At 48.9% G+C, this 24981-nt stretch overlaps 1 protein-coding gene across 4 annotated transcripts in view; it reads left to right on the top strand.

The window, feature by feature from the left end:
* The window catches only part of ntng1a (netrin g1a), a 202623-nt gene extending 191607 nt beyond the window's left edge, over positions 1–11016 (top strand). For 2 of the 4 annotated variants that reach the window (XM_073062469.1, XM_073062468.1), the window contains exons 6-8: positions 3476–3643; positions 6608–6742; positions 8590–11016. In XM_073062469.1, the coding sequence (XP_072918570.1) occupies positions 3476–3643; positions 6608–6742; positions 8590–8819 (533 nt within the window). In that variant the 3' untranslated portion in view covers positions 8820–11016. The remainder of the gene's footprint in view (positions 1–3475; positions 3644–6607; positions 6743–8589) is intronic. The other 2 variants (XM_073062470.1, XM_073062471.1) reach the window with 2 other exon arrangements.
* Positions 11017–24981: the final 13965 nt, after the last annotated feature.

Below are 24981 nucleotides of genomic sequence, written 5' to 3'. Positions count from 1 at the left end.
TTCCCCACACTGAACAGGAGTCATTGTAATTCCCCTCCCTGACCAGGAGTGACTGTTACTCCCCAGCTTGATCAGTAGTGGCCATATCTCTCCACACTGAATGGGAGTGACTTGTGCATGGGAAGTTGTATCTGACAAACCTCAGAGTTTTTTGAGAAGGTAGATAAGAGTAGGGCAGTGGATGCTATCTAAATAAACTTTAGCAAGGTCCTTGGCAAGGTTCCCTCATGGCAGGCTAATCTCGAGATTAGATCACGTGCGATCCAGGAAAAGATTGTATGTTGGCTTCATACTTGTCTCAGTGGTTGGAAGCAAAGGGTGCTGGTTGAGAGTTATTTCTCAGAATGGAAACAACAGGGATCAGTTTTGCAAACCTCTGTTGTTTGTGATTATTATAAATAATTGAGATGAGAATCTATGAAGTATGCTTAAGAAGTTTGCAATGGTGTTGTAGATAATGCGGAAGGCTATGAAAATAACGTGGATCTTGATCAGCTGCTACATTACATGGGCTGGGGATGGGCAAATGGCTTTCAAATGGGAGATTTTGCATTTGAAAAGTCAAACCAGGGTAGGACATATGGTGAATAGTAGGGCACTGGCAAGTGTTATGGAACAGAGGGACCTAGGAGTACGGGTATGTAATTCACTGTAAGTGGAGTCACAACTAGATACGCTGGTGAAAATGGCATTTAGCACACTGGCCTTCATCAGTCAGGGCACTTAGAATAGGAGTTGGGTTGTTTTATTTCAGGTTTTGAAGTAATTGGGGAGACTGCACTTGGAGAACTGTACAGTTTTGGTCACCAGTTATACAAAAGAAAAGTCCAAAACACCATAAGACATAGAATTAGGCCACTTGACCCATTGAGTCTGCTCCACCATTCGATCACGGCTAATCCCTTTCTTCTCCTCCTCAATCTCATTCACCGGCTTCTTCGATGCCATGTCTGACCAAGAACCTATCAAGCTCTGCCTTAAATACACCAACGACCTGGCCTCTACAGCTGTCTGTGGTAATAAATTCCACAATTTCACCACCCCTTGACAAAAGAAATTTCTCCACATCTCTGTTTAAATGGGTGCCCCTCTACCCTGAGTGTTTTCCCTCATGCCTTAGATTCCCCCAACGTGGGAAACATCCCTTCCACATCTACTTTGTCTGGGCCTTTCAACATTCAAAAGGTTTCAATGAGATCCTCCCTCAACCTTCTAAATTCCAGCAAGTACAGACCCAGAGCCATCAAACATTCCTCGTATGATAGCCCTTTCATTCCTGAAATCATCCTTGTGAACCTCCTCTGGACCCTCTCCAATGCCAACAGATCTTTTCTTAGATGAGGAGCCCAAAAATATTCACAATACTCAAAGTGAGGCCTCAGCAGTGCCTTATAGAGCCTCAGTATCACATTCTGCTCTTGTCTTCTAGACCTTGAAATGAATGCAAACATGGCATTTGCCTTCCTCACTACCAAATCAACCTGCAAATTAACTTTTAGGTTGTCTGCACAAGGACTCCCAAGTCCCTTTGCATCACAGAAATTTGGACTTTCTCCCCATTTAGAAAATAGTTTCTACATTTATTTCTTCTACCAAAGTGCATGACCATGCATTTTCCAATATTGTATTTCATTTGCCACTTCCTTGCCCATGCTTCTAATCTAAGCTCTTCTGCAGCCTACCTGTGTCCTCAACACTACCTGCCCCTCCACCAATCTGCATATCATCTGCAATCTTGGCAACAAAGCCATCTATTCCATCATCTAAATCATTTATATACAGCATAAAAAGAAGTGGTCCCAACACCATTCATCATTGGCAGCCAACCAGAAACGGATCCTTTCATTCCCACTCACTGCCTCCTACCAATCAGCCAATGCTCTAACCACGTTAGTAACTTTCCCATAATATCATGGGCTCTTAACTTGGTAAGCAGCCTCATGTATGGCACGTTGTCAAAGGCCTTTTGAAAGTCCAAATATACAACACCCACTGCATCCCCTTTATCTATCCTACTTGTAAAATCCTCAAAGAATCCCAACAAGTTCGTCTGGCAGGATTTTCCCTTAAGGAAACCATACTGACTTTGTCCTAACTTGTCCCATGTCACCAAGTGCTCTATAACCTCAACTTTGAATCATTCTTGTGAACCTCCTTTGAACCCTCTCTAGTGCCATCTTTTCTCAGATAAGAAACCCAAAACTGTTCAAGATAAGGCCTCACCAGTGCTTTACAAATACTCAGCATTACATCCCTGCTCTTGTATTCTCGACCCCTTGAAATGAATGCTAACATTGTATTTGCCTTCCTCACTACCAATTCAACCTGTAAGTTAACCTTTCGGGTGTTCTGCACAAGGACTCCCAAGTTCCTCTGCATCTCAGATGTTTGAATTTGAGATATAGTGAAACTGGGAAGAGTGCAGAGAAGATTTATGAGCATGTTGCGAGGACTCGATGACCTGAGTTACAGGGAAAAATTAGGCAGGCTAGGACTTTGCTCTGTGGAACATATGAGATTGAGGGGTAACCTTATAGAGATATATAAAATCATGAGGGGTATACATAGGCTGAGACTTCCCCAGGGAAATAGCACACGTTTAAGATGAGAGGTGAAGGAGTAAAGGAATCTGAGGGGCAATTTTTCACATGGAGGATGATGGGTAAGTGATGCGAGCTCTCGGGGGAAGTGCTAGAGGTGGGTACAAAAACAAGATATTTGAATAAGTACAAGGATGGAAGGGGATTGAAGGGGCATGGGTCAAATGCAGGCAAATGGCACCAGCTTGTGGGCAAATAAACTAAAGGGTTTCCAATCTATATTCCTCTGTGACTGACCAGGAGTGAACATTACTCCCCACAATAAGTAGGAGTGACCGTAACACTCCATATTGATCAGGAATGATCATAGCTCCTTATACTGACCAGGAGTGACCATTACTCCCCACACTGACCAGGAGTGACCAATACTTGCATCACTGGGGTCAGTAGGAAACAGCGACTCTTCACCTTCCCCACAGACTCCACCCACAGTGGACACCTCCCCGTCTCTAATCTCCATCACTCTATGATCTCCATGCTCCCTCACCTTAACTTCCCCCACTCTCTGCTCCATCACTGACACTAGCTTCCATTTCTGAACACCCTCCTGCCCTTTGCTCTCTTGATCCATCTGGGGGTAGGGCTGGTTAGTGTCCCTGCTGATTTGTGATGGGGCATGTCACACCGACCATTCTCTAGGAAGCTGCTGATGGACTGGTCCGGTGCTGGTGGCGGGGCATCGGTCTCTCAAGACCAGACGAAGGCAGTTTCAATGTAGACTGTTGGGCAACCAGCAGTGATCCAGATGTTCTACTGAAGACCCCCTCCCCAACTCTCACCTCCACATCTCATTGCTGAAGCATGTGACCTGTCTGCGGCATGTCTTTGTCCTGTCTACACCCCCCCGTCTACTCTGTCTGTCCTTTCCTTGCAAGACTGTCATTGCTTCGGCCACTCGACACGCTGCAGTTACCTCCAGCTGCTCAACGCCGCCATTTGCGTGGGCTGTAGGCACAACACTAGAGGGCCACACTGCCAATTCTGCCGCCTGGGCTCACACCGAAACCACGCGGTGCCGCTGGACCATCACCACGTTTGCCTAGGTCAGTTCCCGCTGCAGCCTCCGCTCTCGCCGTCTCGACCCACCCCCACCCTTGGGGCAAGAAGGCAGGACTTTGCCCTTGAAAGGGGACATGGTGGAAACTTTGCCTCTATCCCTCTGAAGCTAGATCCCCTTCCCCACCCTTACCCTTTGGGGCCAGTCTCTGTGGAACTGCCTATAGGCCAGAGGCAGTACTGGCCCCACCACAAAGGTATCTTCTTCCCCACACCCTTGTACTATGGCCCACATTCACAGGGTCACACAGTACAAAAACAGACTCTTCTGCTCACCATGTCCATCCTGACTATTGTACCCGCTGTACCAATCAGTCTTTGTCTATCCAAAGGCAGGTAGATCCTGACCCCCAGAACCCCTCCTGTAACTTTCCCACCACTGTGGTTAGTCTTACTGACCCCATGTCCCTGACTTGTTCTTGCAACCCTTCTTCAATAAAATTACTTCATTAGCTATCCCTAATCTTCCAGTACCTTGGCCACAGCTAAAGATGATTGGAGTATCTCCGCCAGGCACTAGTAATGTCCTCTCACTCTCCATAATGTCCTAGGATACTTTTGGTTAGGTACTGGGTATTGATCCACCTTCAGACACCTCAGAATCTCCAGTGCCTCCTGTTTCACACCATCTATATGGTTCAGGGCTGTGATCTTTACCTGAACCCCCAGTTTCCAAGGTGCTCATCTCAGTAAATAGAGATGAGAATATTTCACATAATAGCTCACCAGCCTTCTGCGGTTCCACATATAGACACCCACAGTGATCCATAAGGGGATCCTTTTTGCTCTTAAAATGCCCGAAGTATCTCTGAAGATTTCCTTTGATGTTATCTGCAAAGGATGTCTCTTCTTCCCTTTCTCACTCCTGACTTCCTTCTGATTTGTATTCCTCGGCTTCACCCAGCTGCCTGATGCATGCCTTGCTCTTCCTGAACAAAGCCTCAATATCCCTCATCATGTTGGATTCCCTAATCCTGCCAGCCATGCTGGCCTTGAGCTCTCCCTCTCTCTCACTTTTCAAAGCCTTTCGCTTGCCAAGCATCCCTTTACTTGTAAGTAACCTCCCCCACTCAACCTTGGTAAATTCCTATCTAAGACCATCAAGATTAACCTTGCTCCAAGTTAGGACTTTAACTTGTTGATCAGTCCTACCTCGTTCTATAACTATTTTAACACTAATGTGCACCCCCACTGACACCTGACTGGCTGGTGGCGCAATGGCATCAGCGCCAGACTCCGGAGCAAAGGTTCCCGAGTTCGAATCCAAGTTGAGCCACCCCCAAGCACGTTTTCATGCTGGGTTGAGCATCGAGCTTGCCACTCGACCTCGTAAAAAAAGAAGGGGTCTAGTCAGGAACGTTCATACTGTGACCCGGTTAATCCGAAAGGAGACCATGCGCCAGACAAGAATGGCTGACTGTCAAAAAAGCCTGACACCTCATTCTTGCCTCCGCAGGAGGTCCAGTAGATGCTGAAAATCCAGAGCAACACATACACAATGCTGGAGGAACTCAGCAGGTCAGGCAGCATCAATGGAAGGAAATAAAGAGTGGACATTCTGAAAAATAAATGCTACCTGACCTGCTGAGTCCTCCATCTGTTCACATGTGTTGCTTTTGAAAACTTAACAAATTCTGACCCAACTAATCCCTTAGCACTCTGGCCATCCCAGTCAATGTTGGGAAAGAGCAGATGAGACACCTGATAAGTGAATGAGAAGGAATCTGATCAGCCTATGTCAAGCTCCCCTCAGCCTCCCCACTTGAAGGAAAACTAACCCAGCCTATCCAAACTCTCCTCACAACTGATTCAGCAAACTCCTCATCCCTCAATTCCAGAGCACTCATCACACTTCCACTCGGTCACCCATCAGCTGCCCCCATGTCCTCCTGCTCTATTTCAGGACAAGAGTTCCCATCTCTTGCATTTTATTCTGTAGATAGAGAACATGGAACCTGGCCCTTCAGCCCATCACTGCAAGGGTCACAACTGAGCAGAAATTCAATAATCATGGACTAAAGCCAATACTCTGACACAGAATCTGCTTAATCCCCTGTTTGTAATCCACGGAATATAGAAACAGGGCCTTCTGCCTATTGTGTCCATGCTCTCCAACTGTACTAATCCTATTTCACGGCACTTGGTCTGCAACTTTTCTGCCTTGCTGATTCAACTATCATAGTTTCTTCAATAATGTGAGAGTCTCTGCCTCCACCACCCCCCCAGGCTGTATCCTTGATCCATAAGATATCGGAAAGAATTGTGCCATTCAGCCCAATGAGTCTGCTGTGCCATTCCAACATGACTGATAACCCTAAAGCATCTGAAACCTATTCTCATGCCTTCTCCCCATAACCTTTGACACCCTGACTAATGAAGAATCTATCAAACTCTGCTTCAAATATACTTAATGGTCTCCACAACTGTCTGTGGCACTGAATTCCACAGATTCACCACCCTCTGCCTAAAGAAATTCCTCCTCATCTCTGTTCTAAAAGGACATCCTACTATTCGGAGCCTGTGCCCTCTCAACAGGAAACCTTCTCTTCACATCAACTATCTGGGCTCCTGAGATCCACTCTGAGCCCGTACCTGCTGGTTTTAGAGCCTTCAGTCCGCGAGGTTCTGCTCTGAGCCGCATGAACTATATTCCACACCCCCAATCCAGTCGGTACGTAGCGCTCCTGCGGTGTGCAGCCTCTCTGCTGCTGAATCCTTGCTCCGGTGAGGATCCCGTTGCTCAGTCTGTCTTGTTGAGCTCTGTTAGTCCCGTGCCTTCTCCCAAGAGTGTGGGATCTGGGAGCACTGAATCCAGCAGGCTGTGGGGAATCGAACCTGTCTCCCGTTCCAAGACCAGCCCTACCCCTGCCCAGGGCGGCAGAACATCGCCGGGTCTGTGTTAGTGAGGATGGCAGTGTGCAGCATGTGTGTGTACTGTCTTGTCTCTGCAGACTGTGAGTGTCACCCTGATGGCTCTCTGCATCGAGGCTGCAATGATACGGGACATTGTGACTGTAAGGAGGGTGCCACCGGGCCCAAGTGTGACCGATGCCTGCCCGGATACCATTGGCACCAGGGCTGTCGAGGTGAGTAACACCCTGCCTATGGTTCTGTGGTGATCCCAGATTAGGCCATTCAGCCCATTGAGTCTACTCCACCATTCCATCATGACTGTTTATTATCCTTCTCAAACCCATTGTCTTGCCTTCTCCCCATAACTTTTGACATCCTGACTAATCAAGAACCTATCAACCTCCTTTAAATATACCCAAATAACTGGCCACCACAGCTGTCTGTGGCAATGAATTCCACAGATTCTTCACCACCGGCTAAAGACATTACTCATCATTTACATTCTAAATGGACGTCCCTCTACTCTGAGGCTCTGACCTCTGGTCTGAGACTCCCCCACTACAGGAAATATCCTCTCCACATCCACTCTATCTAGGCTTTTGAATGTTCGATAGGTTTTAATGAGATTCCCCCTCATCTTTCTAAACTTCAACGAGTACAGGCCTGGAGCCATCAAACACACCTCATATATTAACCCTTTCATTCCTGGAATCATTCTTGTGAACCTCCTCTGGACCCTCTCCAATGCCAGCACATCTTATCTTAGATAAGGGGGCCCAAAACTACTCACTATATTTCAAGTGCAGTCTGACCAATACCTTATAAAGCCTCAGCATCACATCCTCTCTTTTATATTCTAGTCCTCCCGGAATGAATACTAACAATGCATTTGAAATATTCCCCTTCCATTCCCTTGTTGTCTGCTCTGAGATTTATCCCTTCCTGCCGAGCCTATGCTCATCGTGTGCTGCTAGATGTTAGATTCAGCAGATTGCCCTATCTCCACATACTGGCGTTACGCTAATTGCTTCAGATTTATTCCAGCTGGGATCTCTCCGAGCCTTGTCAGTGCTGGATCATCCCAGGCAACGTCAGCACTGTTTATGCCTCCTCACTCGACACCCCGGCCTGTATTGATATGCATCGATAGATTTCAGTCGGCCCCTCTCTCAGAATGGGGGGAGATGATTTCAATGGGTGATATGAGTATCATTAGAGTGTCTCTGTGATACCCAGAAGGAAGTTGCCCAGGTTGTTTTAAATGCCGTGGTGAACAGTCCCAAAACTGAATATTTCACTATGTTTCCCTGTCAGTTTATTCTGTGTCCCCCACCAGGGTTCCTTGCGGGAGCATCTGTGTCTGTAGAATGTTTGACCCTGTCTTTATAGTTTATTCCGAAGCTTCTTCTTACTCCCCACAAGATCTCTTCCTGTTTTTCATCCCTTCCGCCCATCGAGTCTGTGTAGGCCATCAACCACCCATCGGCACCAATCGTACACTGATCTCATTTCATTTCCCCCACATTCCCATCGACTGCCCCCAGATTCCAGCCCTCACCCACCCCGGGGGAAACCCACATGGTCACAGGAAGAACGTGCAAATTTCGCACAGACCGCAGCAGAGGATGGGATCGAACTCGTGTCCCAGGGACTGTGAGACAGCGGCTGTACCGATGCATCACTCTCCAAAACTTTTGAATTCAATAGAATGGAGGGCCGTCCATTTTGCACTGCGTGTCTGCTATCGCATTAACCGAGAACGGCCGATTGTTAGTCGCTGTCTCTGTGCGTTGCCATTGAACCCAGGAGTGAGAATGAATGACGGAGGTGATGGTGACGGGGTGATGGAGCCGGGGCGGGGAGCCGGGGTGATGGTGACGGGGTGATGGAGCCGGGGTGATGGTGACGGAGGTGATGGTGAAGGGGTGATGGTGACGGGGTGGGGAGCCGGGGTGATGGTGACGGGGTGATGGAGCCGGGGTGATGGTGACGGAGGTGATGGTGAAGGGGTGATGGTGACGGGGTGGGGAGCCGGGGTGGATTCCCACTGAGCTGACCTCTGCTTTCCCTGCTTCTACAGCGGGCGTGTGCGATAATTTGCTGAGGCAGTGCGAGAACGGCGGAGTGTGCGAGGACAACGGCAGGTGCCTTTGCCCTGCCCCATACTCCGGACTCCTGTGTGAGAAAGGGCCATGTGTAAAGGAAGCAGGAGGCTGTTCCTCACAGTCGCCACGGGACCCGCCCCTACACCGGGTATTGCTGTCGCTGACCGCATTGTTGACCGCCGCTAACGGGCGTCCGCCGCTCTGAGCGGCCTCTGCCGGGGGAGGTGGAGAGTGCGCCGAGGATTCCAGTGTTGACCATGTCGCCGTTCAACACGCTCCTCCCTCGCTGTCCAGCCCCCACACACCTCTCCCCCACCCCCGGGAACCTCGTACCCTTGAGTGTAGCCAGACACATCCCAGGCGCTGGAGACCAGAATCGGGAAGAATGTGCTCCTTCCCCGGGACTCCCCGGTTCCCGGGGGCCACACAACGGCTGGAATAGGTTCTGCAACCTTCGGGTACCCGCCCCACACCCGCACCCAAACCTCGGAACGTGAGGAGGAACAGATCTCGGAACCCCATTCGGAAAGAGGGTTCTTCCACCTCTTACGCACCCGGTATGGGAGGGAACCTGGCGGACATAGCAAGATCCCACGACCTGCCACGTGGAACGGCCGGGACATCTTTTTAGCGGAGGAGGAATATTGGCCTTAGAACCGCTGGGAGATCATTTCATTGGAACATAAGCTGCAGATGCTGGAAATCTGAAATAAAAGCAGACAAAAAGGCTGGAAAAACTCAGCAGGTTGAGCAGCGTCTGTGGTGGGAGAAAACTGATGTTTCTTGCCAAAGCTCTTTCGTCGGGACCTTGCACTGAGCTAAACCGCGTCCCTGGTGAAGGCTAGACTCTTCGCTCTGCACGGGGCAGAGACTCAGCATGGAATGCTCCCTCACTCAATGCTTTGGGCTCCAACCTTCCTTCTGTCTCTCAAACCACACCCCCTTCCCGACCATCTCTATCACCGCACAGGGGAAGAGGCAGGCAGCTCCTGCGATACTGTACACCCGGACTCAAGGAGTGATTTGGAGCGGGAGTTTACAGTGTCTTCCGGTCAGAATTTTGAGCGCAGTTGGGTAAATCTGATCTCTGGGTAACCGCTGCCCCACCCCTCCCGCCGTCTGGGACTGACACAGGGCAGTCGGCCCTATGGTGATGAACTGGTTTCTTGCGGTGGCGCTCGATGTGGTACATGTTGCGGCCCAATAGCGGCTTGTGCCGATGGATTTGCGTGGATATCCCGACCACACTGCTGATCTGGACTGACTTGCCCCTGCAGAACTGACGAGATTCCGGCCCGGGACAGGATCCCGGGACGCCGGAACCGCTGGGTATTATCTCCAGTTCTCCCGCTCCCCAGGGTGAACGGGCTTCTTCAGTATTTCTCCGCAAAAGATGAGGCATTTCTTGAACCCCGACAGGGTAGCGCTCGCTCACCACTCCACTCTGAGCATCACAGACACATCAGTGCGGCCGCCGACAGCGCGGCGCTCCCTCAGAAATGTACTTTCCAAGCGCGGCGCTCCCTCAGTACTGCCAGTCTAGTGTGACAGACTCTTAGTACCGACTCTTACCGACAGTGTGACCCTCCCTCAGTACCACCACTCCCACAGTGCCAGGCTCCCTCGGTACTACCCGCCCCCCCCGCCCCACAATATGACCGTCCCTCACTCCCGCCCCTCCCACAGTGTTGACCGTTACCATACCACCACTCCCACAGTGTGACCCTCCCTCAGTACCACCACTCCCACAGTGTGACCCTCCCTCGGTACCACCACTCCCACAGTGCCAGGCTCCCTCGGTACTACCCGCCCCCTCCCGCCCCACAATATGACCGTCCCTCACTCCCGCCCCTCCCACAGTGTTGACCGTTACCATACCACCACTCCCACAGTGTGACCCTCCCTCAGTACCACCACTCCCACAGTGTGACCCTCCCTCGGTACCACCACTCCCACAGTGCCAGCTTCCACAGTGCCAGGCTGCCTCAGTACTGCCCCTTTCACAGGGTGACGCTCCCTCAGTTCCACCCTTTCCACAGTGTGACCCTCCTTCGGGTCCACCCCCCCCCCCCCACACACACACACACACAGTGTGAACCTCCCATAGTGCGCCCCACCCACAGAATCACCGTCCCTCAGTCCCACAGTGCAGTGCTCCGTCAGTACTATGCCACTGGCAGGAATGCATGATCTCAGTACTGGAAGAGTTAACGGGGATCTTCGGTCACAGGGAAAGGTTCGCCCACCGACCCCCAAACACTGCTCACTTGTCCCGGAGTTGACGGCTGGAATCTTTTCCAGAAGAAATTAGATCAGACTTTATTGCCTGAGTTCGGGTCCCACGGCGGCCGCTGAAAATTTAAAATTCTAATAATTAAATAAACGTGGAATTCAAAACAAAAGATTCTAGCAGCCTCGCTGGTGATGAAAGTGATGTTGTCCAAATGGGCCTTGTTCAAGTGTTTGACATGAGCCCACACTGGAGAATATTTCGAAATATTAGTGCAGGCAAGTCGGAAAATAGGATCCAAAGTTGGCTTTCTGTGGCATTGGGTAACGGAGAGGTGATTTATGATTGGAAGCCCTTGACCTGCGGTGTGTCGAAAGAATCGGTGTGGAAACTCTCTCCTTTGTGTTTTCTACATTAATAATTTAGTAATGAATGTCGAAGTAATGATTAGTCACTCTGCCGATGACAATACCGAAGATGGGTGTTGTTGATAGTGAGTCTGTAGTTTCAGATTACAGACCGACATTTGTGAGATGGATGGAACGCAGGCAAGTGGAATTTAATCCCGAAAAGTGTAAGCTGATACATTTTGATACACAATTCTACAGCATGCGGGGTGAGTGGTAGAGCCCTGGGGAGTACTGAGGGACAGAGGGACCTTGATGTATAAATCCAAGGATCTCTGAAGGTGACATTATAGATAAAATGCGTTCAACATTCCAATAACCCTCTACGTAAAAATAAGTCGTCGCTTTTAAACCCGTGCCCACTGGTTTGGACGTTTGTGTTTCTGTCTACCCACCCTATCGCATCATTTTGTGCACCTCAGTCAGGTTCCCCATTCTGCTGCGAGAAAACTGAACTCGGCCTATCCCCCGTTCCCATGAGAACCGCACCTCTGCACCCACTCGGCTGCAGTCAATTCCTTTCTACTGCGTGGTGACCAGAACTGTACCCACGGAAGCCTGCTGCAACTTTGCCAAAGTTTTACAAAGCTATAGAACGTAGAGACCCTCCGGCCCTCGCTGTGCCGAACTAAAGCTGAATCAAGATCTCCGCCGTCCTTATCTTCGATTATTCAAAGTTCAGCGTCTTTTTCACTGCCCGATCTATCAGCGATGCGACCATCGTGGGCCGAAAGGCCTCTTCCGAACAGCTGTACTGTTCATCGAGGCTCCTCAAGAGCCGCTCGGAGTTTCCACATTTACCCCCGCCTTCCATGTTCTGGTCTATGTGCGCGGTTAACCTCTTCAGTTCGCCCACATTGGCCGCGTAGTGCTGAGTTGAACAAACCCTCCCTTTCCCCGTGTACTGGGCGGGTCGACACTCACTCCTCTCCGCTGCCCAAGAATCCCTTCCCAACTTGTCTGAGGAGTCGGTGCCAAATATTTCTTCATTTTTCCTATATCGACGTTTCTGCTGATTAAATGATGAAATATCACTGACTGGTTCAGTATCTGCACAGCGCTCTTTAATCTCAATCTCACTCCGCACTCACTGAACAGTCAGCGACACACTTATGGGCTGTTTCACCATTAGTGTATCGCTGTTCAAGCCAATCCAATCTCCCTGTTACCGTCCAAGTGTCGGCTCAGCAGTTGGAGAGCTCTGGTGAAGCAGGTTAATGGGTCATCAGTTTCCCCTCTACAGCACAACCCTTTCAGCCTGTTGAGTCTATGCGGCTTCAGCGTTCCCCACCAGTTCACCCTGTAACCTCTTCAACCACATTTCTATCAACTCGCCCCACACCCACATTCTATCGCATCACTCACACTCGAGACATTGTACTGCGGTCAATTACCCCGCGACCCGGACATCTTTGAGATACGGGAGGGAAGCTGCAGCATCCGGGTCAACCGACGGAGTCACGAGGAGAATTTACAAACTCCACGCAGACTGCGCGGGTCGGGATCCAATGAAGCTCTCAATCTCATTCTGACATTTGGTAGTGCAGTGACGAAGCTACTGTCTCACGCTCCCGGGTTTAGTCCTGACCTCTCACACTCTGGCGCTCCCTCAATACCAGTTCTAGCGCCCGTCCCACAATGCGGCACTCTCACAGAACCGGCCGTCCCAGGATGCGGCAATCTCCCACTACTGTTGAAATACCCTGTCCAGAATTGTCAGTAATACAACGCATTGTTTCTTGTGGCTAGTGAACGGAATCTGTGACCCGACCCCCCGAGGAAAAGGAAGCCCGAGTAACCTCTGTCCTGCTCACAGTACACTGACCCTCCCCCCTCCTCCTCATCGGATATCACTGACAACTGGAAACAAGCCCGTCTTCATTGATGGCTCGAACCAGCCGGAATATTGACAGATAATTGGTGGGTGGAGTTTAATCCGGATCAATGAGAGGTGCTACACTGAGAGATCGAACACAGGGTGGTAGAGGTATATTTGCCTTCGTCGCTCGGGCTATAAAAATAAAGGCGTCAATTGCAGCTGTATAAACCTTGCGTCATGCCACATCTGGACTACTGTACTGTGTGCAGTTTTGGCCACCCCGTTGCAGGAAGGATGTAGGGGCTTTGGAGAGAGTACAGAAGAGGTTCGCCAGGACGCTGACTGGACTAGAGAAATTTGTGCTGTTTTCTCTCGAGCGTCAAGACTGGGAGGTGACCTGGTAAAGGTTTATAACGTTGTTAGAGGCCCATATATAGTAGAGAGTCGGAATCTTCCCTCAGGGTGGCAATTTAAGATGTTCTTTCACCTTACAGTGCGGAGCAAGTTACTTTCCAAAGGGTAGACACTTTGCCGGGGAAGTGGAAGAAGCAGGTAAGATAGCGTCGTTTAACAGACACGTATATTAGCTTCAATATAATTATGGAGAAGGACAGGACTGGACCTAGAGTTGAGATTTTTGATTGGAGAAAGGCTAACTTTGAGGAGATGCGCAGGGATTTAGAGAGAGTGGATTGGGTCAAGTTGTTTTATGGGAAGGATGTAATAGAGAAATGGAGGTCATTTAAGGGTGAAATTATGAGGGTACAGAATCTTTATGTTCCTGTTCGGTTGAAAGGAAAGGTTAAAGGTTTGAAAGCGCCATGGTTTTCAAGGGATATTAGAAACTTGGTTCGAAAAAAGAGGGATGTCTACAATAGATATAGGCAGCATGGAGTAAAGGAATTGCTCGAGGAATATAAAAAATGTAAAAGGAAACTTAAGAAAGAGATTAGAAAAGCTAAAAGAAGTTACGAGTTTGGTTTGGCAAATAAGGTGGAAGTAAATCCGAAAGGCTTCTACAGTTATATTAAAAGCAAGAGGATAGTGAGGGATAAAATTGGTCCCTTAGAGAATCAGGGTGGTCAGCTATGTGTGGAGCCGAGGGAGATGAGAGAGATTTTGAATGATTTCTTCTCTTCGGTATTCACTAAGGAGAAGGATATTGAATGGTGTAAGGTGTGGGAAACAAGTAAGGAAGTTATGGAACCTATGACAATTAAAGAGGTGGAAGTACTGGCGCTTTTAAGAAATTTAAAAGTGGATAAATCTCCGGGTCCTGACCGGATATTCCCCAGGACCTTGAGGGAAGTTTGTGTAGAGATAGCAGGAGCTCTGACGGAGATCTTTCAGATGTCATTAGAAACGGGGATTGTGCCGGAGGATTGGCGTATTGCTCATGTGGTTCCATTGTTTAAAAAGGGTTCTAGAAGTAAGCCTGGCAATTATAGACCTGTCAGTTTGACATCAGTGGTGGGTAAATTAATGGAAAGATAATTTATAATTATCTGGATAGACAGAATCTGATTAGGAGTAGCCAGCATGGATTTGCGTGGAAGGTCATGTTTGACAAACCTTATTGAATTTTTTGAAGTAGTTACGAGGAATGTTGACGAGGGTAAGGCAGTGGATGTAGTCTATATGGACTTCAGCAAGGCCTTTGACAAAGTTCCACATGGAAGGTTAGTTAAGAAGGTTCAGTCGTTAGGTATTAATGCTGGAGTAATAAAATGGATTCAACAGTGGCTAGATGGGAGATGCCAGAGAGTAGTAGTGGATAATTGTTTATCGGGATGGAGGCCGGTGACTAGCGGGGTGCCTCAGGGATCTGTTTTGGGCCCAATGTTGTTTGTAATATACATAAATGATCTGGATGATGGGGTGGTAAATTGGATTAGTAAGTATGCTGATGATACTAAGGTAGGAGGTGTTGTGGATAATGAGGTGGGTTTTCAAAGCTTGCAGGGAGATTTATGCCGGTTAGAAGAATGGGCTGAACGTTGGCAGATGGAGTTTAATGCTGAGAAGTGTGAGGTTCTACATTTTGGCAGGAATAATCCAAATAGAACATACAGGGTAAATGGTAGGGCATTGAGGAATGCAGTGGAACAGAGAGATCTAGGAATAACAGTGCATAGTTCCCTGAAGGTGGAGTCTCATGTAGATAGGGTGGTGAAGAAGGCTTTTGGAACGCTGGCCTTTATAAATCAGAGCATTGAGTACAGAAGTTGGGATGTAATGTTAAAATTGTAAAAGGCATTGGTAAGGCCAAATTTGGAATATTGTGTACAGTTCTGGTCACCGAATTATAGGAAAGATATCAATAAATTAGAGAGAGTGCAGAGACGATTTACTAGGATGTTACCTGGGTTTCAGCACTTAAGTTACAGAGAAAGGTTGAACAAGTTAGGTCTCTATTCATTGGAGCGTAGAAGGTTGAGGGGGGATTTGATCGAGGTATTTAAAATGTTGAGAGGGATAGATAGAGTTGACGTGAATAGGCTGTTTCCATTGAGAGTAGGGGAGATTCAAACGAGAGGACATGATTTGAGAGTTAGGGGGCAAAAGTTTAAGGGAAACACGAAGAGGTATTTCTTTACTCAGAGAGTGATAGCTGTGTGGAATGAGCTTCCTGTAGAAGTAGTAGAGGCCAGTTCCGTTGTGTCATTTAAGGTAAAATTGGATAGGTATATGGACAGGAAAGGAGTGGAGGGTTATGGGTTGAGTGCGGGTAGGTGGGACTAGGTGAGATTAAGAGTTCGGCACGGACTAGGAGGGCCGGAATGGCCTGTTTCCGTGCTGTGATTGTTATATGGTTATATGGTTACACTGGGAATGGGAGAAAGTGGATCACACGCAGACGGATGTGCAGTGATAGCGGTGTTTAACAGGCACATGAACAGGGAATGGGAGTAAATAGACCAAGCGAAGACAAATGTGCCGTTTAAACTGGCCTGATGGATAGGGCAAACACGGCGAGCCGAAGGACCAGCTCCCGTGCTGTTTGTTCCAATCTTCAAATGATGCTTTCAGTGAGGGATGTGTGGAGTTTTGCGTAGAGTCTGCAGTCTGCCGAGAGTAGGGAGTCGGGAGTAGCGGGAATATCAGTGTCGTATCCCCGGGAGACGCATGAGGAGGGGAGTCGCCTGTTTCTGAGCCGCGTCACAATCTGGGGTCCGGAGACTGGATGAACCGCTACCCAGACCCTACAGTCTAAAGTAACACCCCTCCCTCCCTGACCAGTTCTAACCAGAGGAACTCAGCAGATCAGGCAACATCTTTGAAAATTATTTAACAGTGGACGTTTTGGGCCGAGACCTAACATCAGAACTAGAAAGGAAGGGGGGAAACAAGAATAAGAAGGTGGGGGAGCGACAGGTGGACAAGCTAGAAAGTGACAGGTGAAGCCAGGTGGGTGAGGGAAAGGCGTATGATATGAGAAGCTGGGAGGTGATAAGCAGAAAAGGTAAAGGAAACTGAAAGCAGAAGAGAGTGGAGCGTTTGAGAAAGGGAAGGAGGTGGGACACTCAGGTTTTAGGCAGGTGATGAGAAGGGAAGGGAGGAAAATCAGAATGACGAGTTAAATAAGACGGAAGGAGGAGGGGGACTACTTGCTGCCTCTCTAAGCCACCTTTAGAGACTCTGACATCGCATGGGCGAGTCAGACGTGCCATCACTGAGAATCAACTGGGATCAGTCGTGCCTGGAACCCTGTGAACTGGACATCGGCCCCGGCGTCATTGCGGCTTCAAAGTGGGAAAGGCGGATTGGTGGGACTGGTTGAAATGGACACTGATTTCAGGGAGACACCCGGCCACATCTCTCGGAAATGCCCTGAGTCCCAAACGCAGTAACACAGTCTCTGTAGGCCAGGGAGACGGGAACGTCCCAAATACGGTAGAAGGGTCACTGATCATAGTGAGGAACAGGAGATCAGCCTCTGAGTGTCAGTAATGTAATCAATCTGTCACCTCAGCACCCCTCACCCTCCCTGACCCACTGGACCCCTGATCCCTCCCTCTCTGACCAGTTCATCCCTCACCCTTTCCCATCTAACCCACTGCACCCCTCAACCCTCCCTGACTAACTGCAGCCCTCACCTCACCTATCCCTGACCCAGTATCCCTCACCCCACATCCCTCTCTAACCCACTCCACCCTCACCCCTCCCTCTCTGACCAGTTCATCCTTCACCCTTTCCCATCTAACCCACTGCACCCCTCAACCCTCCCTGACTAACTGCAGCCCTCACCTCACCTATCCCTGACCCAGTATCCCTCACGCCTCATCCCTCCCTAACCCACTGCACCCCTCACCTATCCCTGACCCAGTATCCCTCACGCCTCATCCCTCCCTAACCCACTGCACCCCTCACCTATCCCTGACCCAGTATCCCTCACGCCTCATCCCTCCCTAACCCACTGCACCCCTCACCTATCCCTGACCCAGTATCCCTCACGCCTGATCCCTCCCTAACCCACTGCACCCCTCACCTATCCCTGACCCAGTATCCCTCACGCCTCATCCCTCCCTGACCCACTGCACCCCTCACCCCTCCCGCTCCGACCAGTTCATCCCTCACCCTTTCCCATCTAACCCACTGCACCCCTCAACCCTCCCTGGCCCACTGGACCCCTGATCCCCCCCTCTCTGACCAGTTCATCCCTCACCCTTTCCCATCTAACCCACTGCACCCCTCAACCCTCCCTGACTAACTGCAGCCCTCACCTCACCTATCCCTGACCCAGTATCCCTCACGCCTCATCCCTCTCTAACCCACTCCACCCTCATCCCTCCCTCTCTGACCAGTTCGTCCCTCACCCTTTTCCATCTAACCCACTGCACCCTCACTCCTCACCCCTTCCCATCTAAGCTACTGTGTCCCTCACCCCTCCCTCTCTGATCAGTTCATCACTCACCCTTCACTCTCGCTGTGTCTGACCCGCTGCACCCTCCCCTCCCCCTCCCGTCTCTGTGACACACTCCCCAACCTATCCATCTATTCGTCATCCTGACCCCTCCACTCCTCACCCTCCCTGCCTGAACCGCTCCCCGGACTCGGTGATCATTCATCCCTCGGAAATACCCCACCCTCATTGTTCCCGTCTGCCTGACTTTCCCCCGCCACTTCTTCCATTCCGACCTCCTTCTCTGCTCGGAAACTTCACCATTGACGGCCATGCCTTCAGCCGCCTGGGCTCTGCGCTCTGGAAATACCTCAGCCACCGCCTCTCCCTATCCCCGTGCAGGCTTCGCTCCCTCCTCCTTGAAACCCAACTCTGTTACTAAGCTAAGCAGGCTCTCTGTCCTGTATTTGTCGATATAACCCTGAGTGAGGGGGTTGTGCAGATGATGGGACGGGTAGGCTTGGTGTGGGAGCGGAGAGTAACGCAACCCCTGTCCTGTTCACGTTGAGAAGTTCCTCGGTGGGAGCTCCTCGTTCAGTTCGGCATCAACCCCACCAGCAGAGTGGTGGGTCTCACAACACAGGGCACGGGGTTCTCAGTGTGAACACCGGATGTATCCCTACAAGAGGGGGCCGACACGCCTTCCGCCGCTGCCTTGGGTGGCCACATCTCCGCTCGCCTGAACTGTCACTGTAAATTAGACAAGCAATCGCCATGGTTCTTGTGTTAATATTTCCTGATCACGATAATCCAATCTCTGTCATGTCCAGTGATATATCAGTACTGGGTTCCTCTGATCCCGCACGGCCAGTGATATATCAGTCCTGATTAAATAGAGATTAGTTGAATAATCTCCAGTTATTGCCTGTTAATTGTCTCACTGCCGACACATTAGGAGCAGCTTCGGTCGAGTTGTTTAGTCTGAATACAAATCACCAAATGTACACAGGGTGAATGCTAATCTGAACCAGCCTCACATCATCGCTACACAGGACTCTCCGGTACAGTTCCGACACCCCAGACTGCACCGTTATATGGAGGCCAAGTCAATGGGTATATAGGAAAATAGAAACAAATGAGGTGTTCATGGAGAACAAATGCAAGAGAACACTTAAGAAAGAAATCGGCAAGGCTAAAAGAAGGCATGAAGTTGTTCTAGCAGACAAGATGAAGGAGAATCCCAACGGATTCTACAGACGTATTAAGAGCAAAAGAATCGCAAGGAGCGAACGCGGTCCTCTGGAGGACCAGAATGGTAAACCATGTGTGGAGCCAAAACATATGAGAAAGATCTTAAATGTATTCTTTGCATCTATATTTAGACCATAAGAGCAGAATTAAACAATCTGGCCCATCGAGTCTGCTCCACCATTCAATAATGGCTGATCCTTTTTAAAATCTCCTCCTCAACCCCAGATCCTGGTCTTTTCCCCGTAACCTTTGATGAAATGTCCAGTCAATCTGAAGAATCGATCAATCTCTGTCTTAAATACACCCAATGACCTGGTCTCCACAGCTGCATGTGGTAACAAATTCCACATATTCACCACCCTTCTGCGATATAAATATCTCCGCATCTCTGTTTTGAAAGGGCGCCCCTCTATCCTGATACTGTGGCCTTTCGTCCTAGACTCTCCCACCATGGGAAATATCCCTCCCACCTCTACTCTGCCCAGGCCTTTCAACATTCGAAAGGTTTCAATGAGATCCCCCCTCATCCTTCTGAATTCCAGCGAGTACAGACCCAGAGCCATCAACCTTTCCTCATATGATAACCCTTTCATTCCTGGAATCATCCTTGTGAACCTCCTCTAGACCCTCTCCAACGCCAGCACATCTTTTCTAAGATGAGGGGCCCAAAACTGTCACAATATTCAAGGTGATGCCTCAGCAGTGCCTTACAAAGCCTCAGCATCACATCCTTCCTCTTTTATTCCAGACCTCTTGAAATTAATGCCAACATGGCATTTGCCTTCCGACTCTACCTGCAAGTTAACCTTCAGGGTGTTCTGCGTCTCAGATTCCTGCATTTTCTAGCCGTTTAGAAAATAGTCCGCACATTTATTTCTACTACCAAAGTGCATGACCTTGCATTTTCCAACATTGTATTTCATTTGCCACTTTCTTGCCCATTCTCCTAATCTGTCTAAGTCCTTCTGCATCCCCACCTGTTTCCACAACACTATCTGCCCCTCCATCAATCTTTGTATCATCTGAAAACTTGGCAACAAAGCCATCATCTAACTAATGTATATATAGCATAAAAAGAAGCGGCCCCAACACCGAACCGTACGGAACACCACTAGTCAGAGACAGCCAATCAGAAAAGGAACCTTTTATTTCCGCTCGCTGCTTCCTACCAATCAGCCAATGCTCTAACCATGTTAGTAACTTTCCTGTAATACCATGAGCTCTTAACTTGGTAAGCAGCCTCATGTGTGGCACCTTGTCAAAGGCCACGGAAAATCCAAATATACAACATTCGAAGCAAGAAGGCTGCAATTGAAGCGGCAAAGGATTTTCGGAGCGAAGGCATTTTACTACTCGGGGTAAAGAGAGTCAAGCGTGACGTCAACCAGTAGAGCGGGAAAAGTTTAAAAAGAAGACCGCCATATCCAGCGGGCAGCGGAGTGAGAGGGTAGCAGAGTGGGAGGGACAGCTTACCTGGGGGAAGTAACAGTGGCCGTGCCTCTGGCACAGAGTCTGGCCCTGTGGCTCAGAAGGGTAGGGAAAGGAAGAGAAAGGCAGTAGTAATAGGGGACTCGATAGTTAGGGGGTCAGACAGGCGATTCTGTGGACGCAGGAAAGAAACTCGGATGGTAGTTTGCCTTCCGGGTGCCAAGGTCCGGGATGTTTCAGATCGCGTCCAAGATATTCTAGCTGTGGAAGGGAGAACAGCTAGAGGTCGTGGTACATATTGGTACCCATGACATAAGTAGGAAAAGGGAAAAGGTCCTGAAAACAGACTACAGGGAGTTAGGAAGGAAGTTGAGAAGCAGGACCGCAAAGGTAGTAATCTCAGGATTACTGCCTGTGCCACGTGACAGTGAGAATAGGAATAGAATGAGGTGGAGGATAGAATGTGACTGCGGGATTGGAGCAGGGAGCAAGGATTCAGATTTCTGGATCATTGGGACCTCTTTTGGGGTGGGTGTGACCTGTACAAAATGGTCACTTGAATCCCAGGAGGTCCAATACCCTGGCGGGGAGGTTTGCTAAGGCTACTGGGGAGAGTTTAAACTAGAATTGTTGAGGGGTGGGAACCGAACTGAAGAGACTGGGGAACAGGCTGTTGGCTCACAAATAGAGAAAGCTTGGAGACAGTGTGTGAGGGAAGATAGGCAGGTGACAGAGAAGGGACGCGCTCAGACCGACGGTTTGAGATGTGTTAATTTAAACGCAAGGAGTATTGTGAACAAAGCGGATGAGCTTAGAGCGTGGATCAGTACTTGGAGCTATGATGTTGTGGCCATTACAGAGACAGGGACAGGAATGGTTACTTCAAGTGCCAGGTTTTAGATGTTTCACAAAGGTCAAGGAGGGAGGCAAAACAGTGTTTGTTGATCAGAGATGGTGTCACGGCTGCAGTAAAGGTGGACGCCATGGAGGGATTGTCTACGGAGTCTCTGTGGGTGGAGGTTAGGAACAGAAAGGGGTCAATAACCCTACTGGGTGTCTTTTACAGGCCGCCCAATAGTACCAGGGATATCGAGGAGCAGAAAGGGAAACAGATCCTGGAAAGATGTAATAATAACAGAGTTGTCATTGTGGAAGATTTTTATTTCCCAAATATCGATTGGCATCTCCCCAGAGCGAGGGGTTTAGAAGGGGTGGACCTTGTTGTGTGTGTTCAAGAAGGTTTCTTGACACAATATGTAGATAAGCCTACAAGAGGAGAGACTGTACTTGATTTGCTATTGGGAAATGAACCTGGTATCAGGTCTCTCAGTGGGAGAGCATTTTGGAGACAGCGATCATAAATCTATCTCCTTTACAATAGCATTGGAGAGAGATAGGAACAGGCAAATTAGAACAGCGTTTAATTGGAGTAAGGAGAATTATGAGGCTATCAGGCAGGAACTTGGAAGCTTAAATTGGGAACAGATGTTCTCTGGGAAAGGTACGAAAGAAATGTGGCAAATCAGGGGATATTTGTGTGGAGTTCTGCATAGGCACTTTCCAATGATACAGGGAAGTTATGGTAGAGGACAGAAACCGTGGTGTACAAAGCCTGTAGTAAATCTAGTCAAGAAGAAAAGAAAAGCTTACGAAAGGTTCCGAGAGCTAGGTAATGTTAGAGATCTAGAAGAACATAAGGCTAACAGGAAGGAGCTTAAGAAAGAAATTAGGAGAGCCAGAAGGGGCCATGAGAAGGCCTTGGCGGGCAGGATTAAGGAAAATTCCAAGACATACTACAAGTATGTGAAGAGCAAGAGGACAAGACATGAAAGTATAGGACCTATCAAGTGTGACAGTGGGAAAGTGTGTATGGAACCGGAGGAAATAGCAGAGGTACTTAATGAATATTTTACTTCAGTATTCACTAAGGAAAAGGATCTTGGTGATTGTAGTGATGATTTGCAGTGGACTGAAAAACTTGAGCGGGTAGATATTAAGAAAGAGGATGTGCTGGAGCTTTTGGAAAGCATCAAGTTGGATAAGTCGCCGGGACCGGATGCGATGTACCCCAGGCTACTGTGGGAGGCGAGGGAGGAGATTGCTGAGCCTCTGGTGATGATCTTTGCATCATCAATGAGGATGGGAGAGGTTCTGGAGGATTGGAGGTTTGCAGATGTTGTTCCCTTATTCAAGAAATGGAGTAGAGATAGCCCAGGAAATTATAGACCTGTGAATCTTACTTCAGTGGTTGGTGAGTTGATGGAGAAGATCCTGAGAGGCAGGATTTATGAACATTTCGAGAGGCATAATATGATTAGGAATAGTCAGTATGGCTTTGTCAAGGGCAGGTCGTGCCTTACTAGCCTGTTTGAATTTTTTGAGGATGTGATTAAACACATTGATGAAGGAAGAGCAGTAGATGTAGTGTATATGGATTTCAGCAAGGCATTTGATAAGGTACCCCGTGCAAGGCTTATTGAGAAAGTAAGGAGGCATGGGATCCAAGGGGACATTGCTTTGTGGATCCAGAACTGGCTTGCCCACAGAAGGCAAAGAGTGGTTGTAGACGGGTCATATTCTGCACGGAGGTCGGTCGCCAGTTGGGTGCCTCAGGAATCTGTTCTGGGATGCTTACTCTTCGTGATCTTTATAAATGACCTGGATAAGGAAGTGGAGGGATGGGTTAGTACGTTTGCTGATGACACAAAGGTTGGAGGTGTTGTGGATAGTGTGGAGGGCTGTCAGAGGTTACAGCGGGACATTGATAGGATGCAAAACTGGGCTGAGAAGTGGCAGATGTTCAACCCAGATAAATGTGAAGTGTTTCATTTTGATAGGTCAAATATGATGGCAGAATATAGTATTAATGGTCAGACTCTTGGCAGTGTGGAGGATCAGAGGGATCATGGGGTGTGAGTCCATAGGACGCTCAAAGCAGTTGCACAGGTTGACTCTGTGGTTAAGAAGGCAGACGGTGTATTGGCCTTCATCAATCGTGGAATTGAATTTAGGAGCCGAGAGGTAATGTTGCAGCTATATAGGACCCTGGTCTGACTCCACTTGGAGTACTGTGCTCAGTTCTGGTCGCCTCACTACAGGAAGGATGTGGAAGCCATAGAAAGGGTGCAGAAGAGATTTACAAGGATGTTGCCTGGACTGGGGAGCATGCCTTGTGAGAATAGGTTGAATGAACTCGGCCTTTTCTCCTTGGAGTGACGGAGGATGAGAGCTGACCTGATAGAGGTGTATAATAAGATGATGAGAGTCATTGATTTTGTGGATTGTCAGAGGTTTTTTCCCAGGGCTGAAATGGTTGCCACAAGATGCCATAGGTTTAAGGTGCTTGGGAGTAGGTACAGAGGAGATGTCAGGGGTAAGAATTTTACTCAGAGTGGTGAGTGCGTGGAATGGGCTACCGACAATGGTGGTGGAGGCGGATACGATAGGGTCTTTTAAGATACTTCTGGATAGGTACATGGAGCTTAGAAAAATAGAGGGCTATGGGTAACGCTGGTAATTTCTAAGGTAAGGATATGTTCGGCCCAACTTTGTGGGCCGAAGGACCTGTATTGTGCTGTAGGTTTTCTATATTTCTATGTTTCTATCCACTGCATCCCGTTTATCTATCCTACTTGTAATCTTGGAATTTACTTGGGAGACGCATAGGCAGAGTGAGCCAAAGTAGCATCAGTCGACGGGAGTAAACAGCTTAAGTGGTTTCAGAATGCAGTAGACGAGCCGAAGGGCCTATTTCTCTGCTGTTGTTCTCTCCAACTCTAGCAAAGCCCTCCAGAGCACCCCCTTCTTTGCAGACCGCATTGGTACCTGGATCTCGGAGGCGGGCACTGGTCCCCTTTCCAGACTTATGAAGGTTTCGGGGGAAAGGCGGGAGAATAGGTTAAAAAAACAAGCGGTCGTAATTGAATATCGGAGCTGACTTGATGGGTCGAATGTCCTAATTATGCTCCAGAAATAAGGAAGAACTGCAGCCAGAGGGTGGTGAATCTGTGCGATTCATTGCTGCAGACGGCTGTGGGGACCAGATTATCGGGTATATTTAAAGCAGCGGGTAATAAGTTCTTCATTAGTCAGGGCGTCAAAGGTTACGGGGAGAAGGCGAGAGAGTAGGGCTGAGGGCGATAATAAATCAGCCATGATGGAATAACGGAGCAGATTCGATGGACTGAATGGCCTAATTAAGCTTCATTGTCTTATGGCCTTATGTTTTGTGGTGTTGTAAATACGACACCAGCAGCAGCAACCTCTCTGGCTGAGCCGTTAGGAGTACAAAGGCACTAACCTCCTCTCGGTGGGGTCAGCCGCGACTTGGTGGGCAGGTCCTTGCTTTGTGCCAGATGTGGAATCAGTTTTAAACTGTAAGTCCAGTCT

Source organism: Hemitrygon akajei, chromosome 12, assembly GCF_048418815.1.
Source record: "Hemitrygon akajei chromosome 12, sHemAka1.3, whole genome shotgun sequence".
Lineage (NCBI taxonomy): Eukaryota > Metazoa > Chordata > Chondrichthyes > Myliobatiformes > Dasyatidae > Hemitrygon > Hemitrygon akajei.
This window is presented reverse-complemented; position numbering and strand designations above follow the sequence as displayed.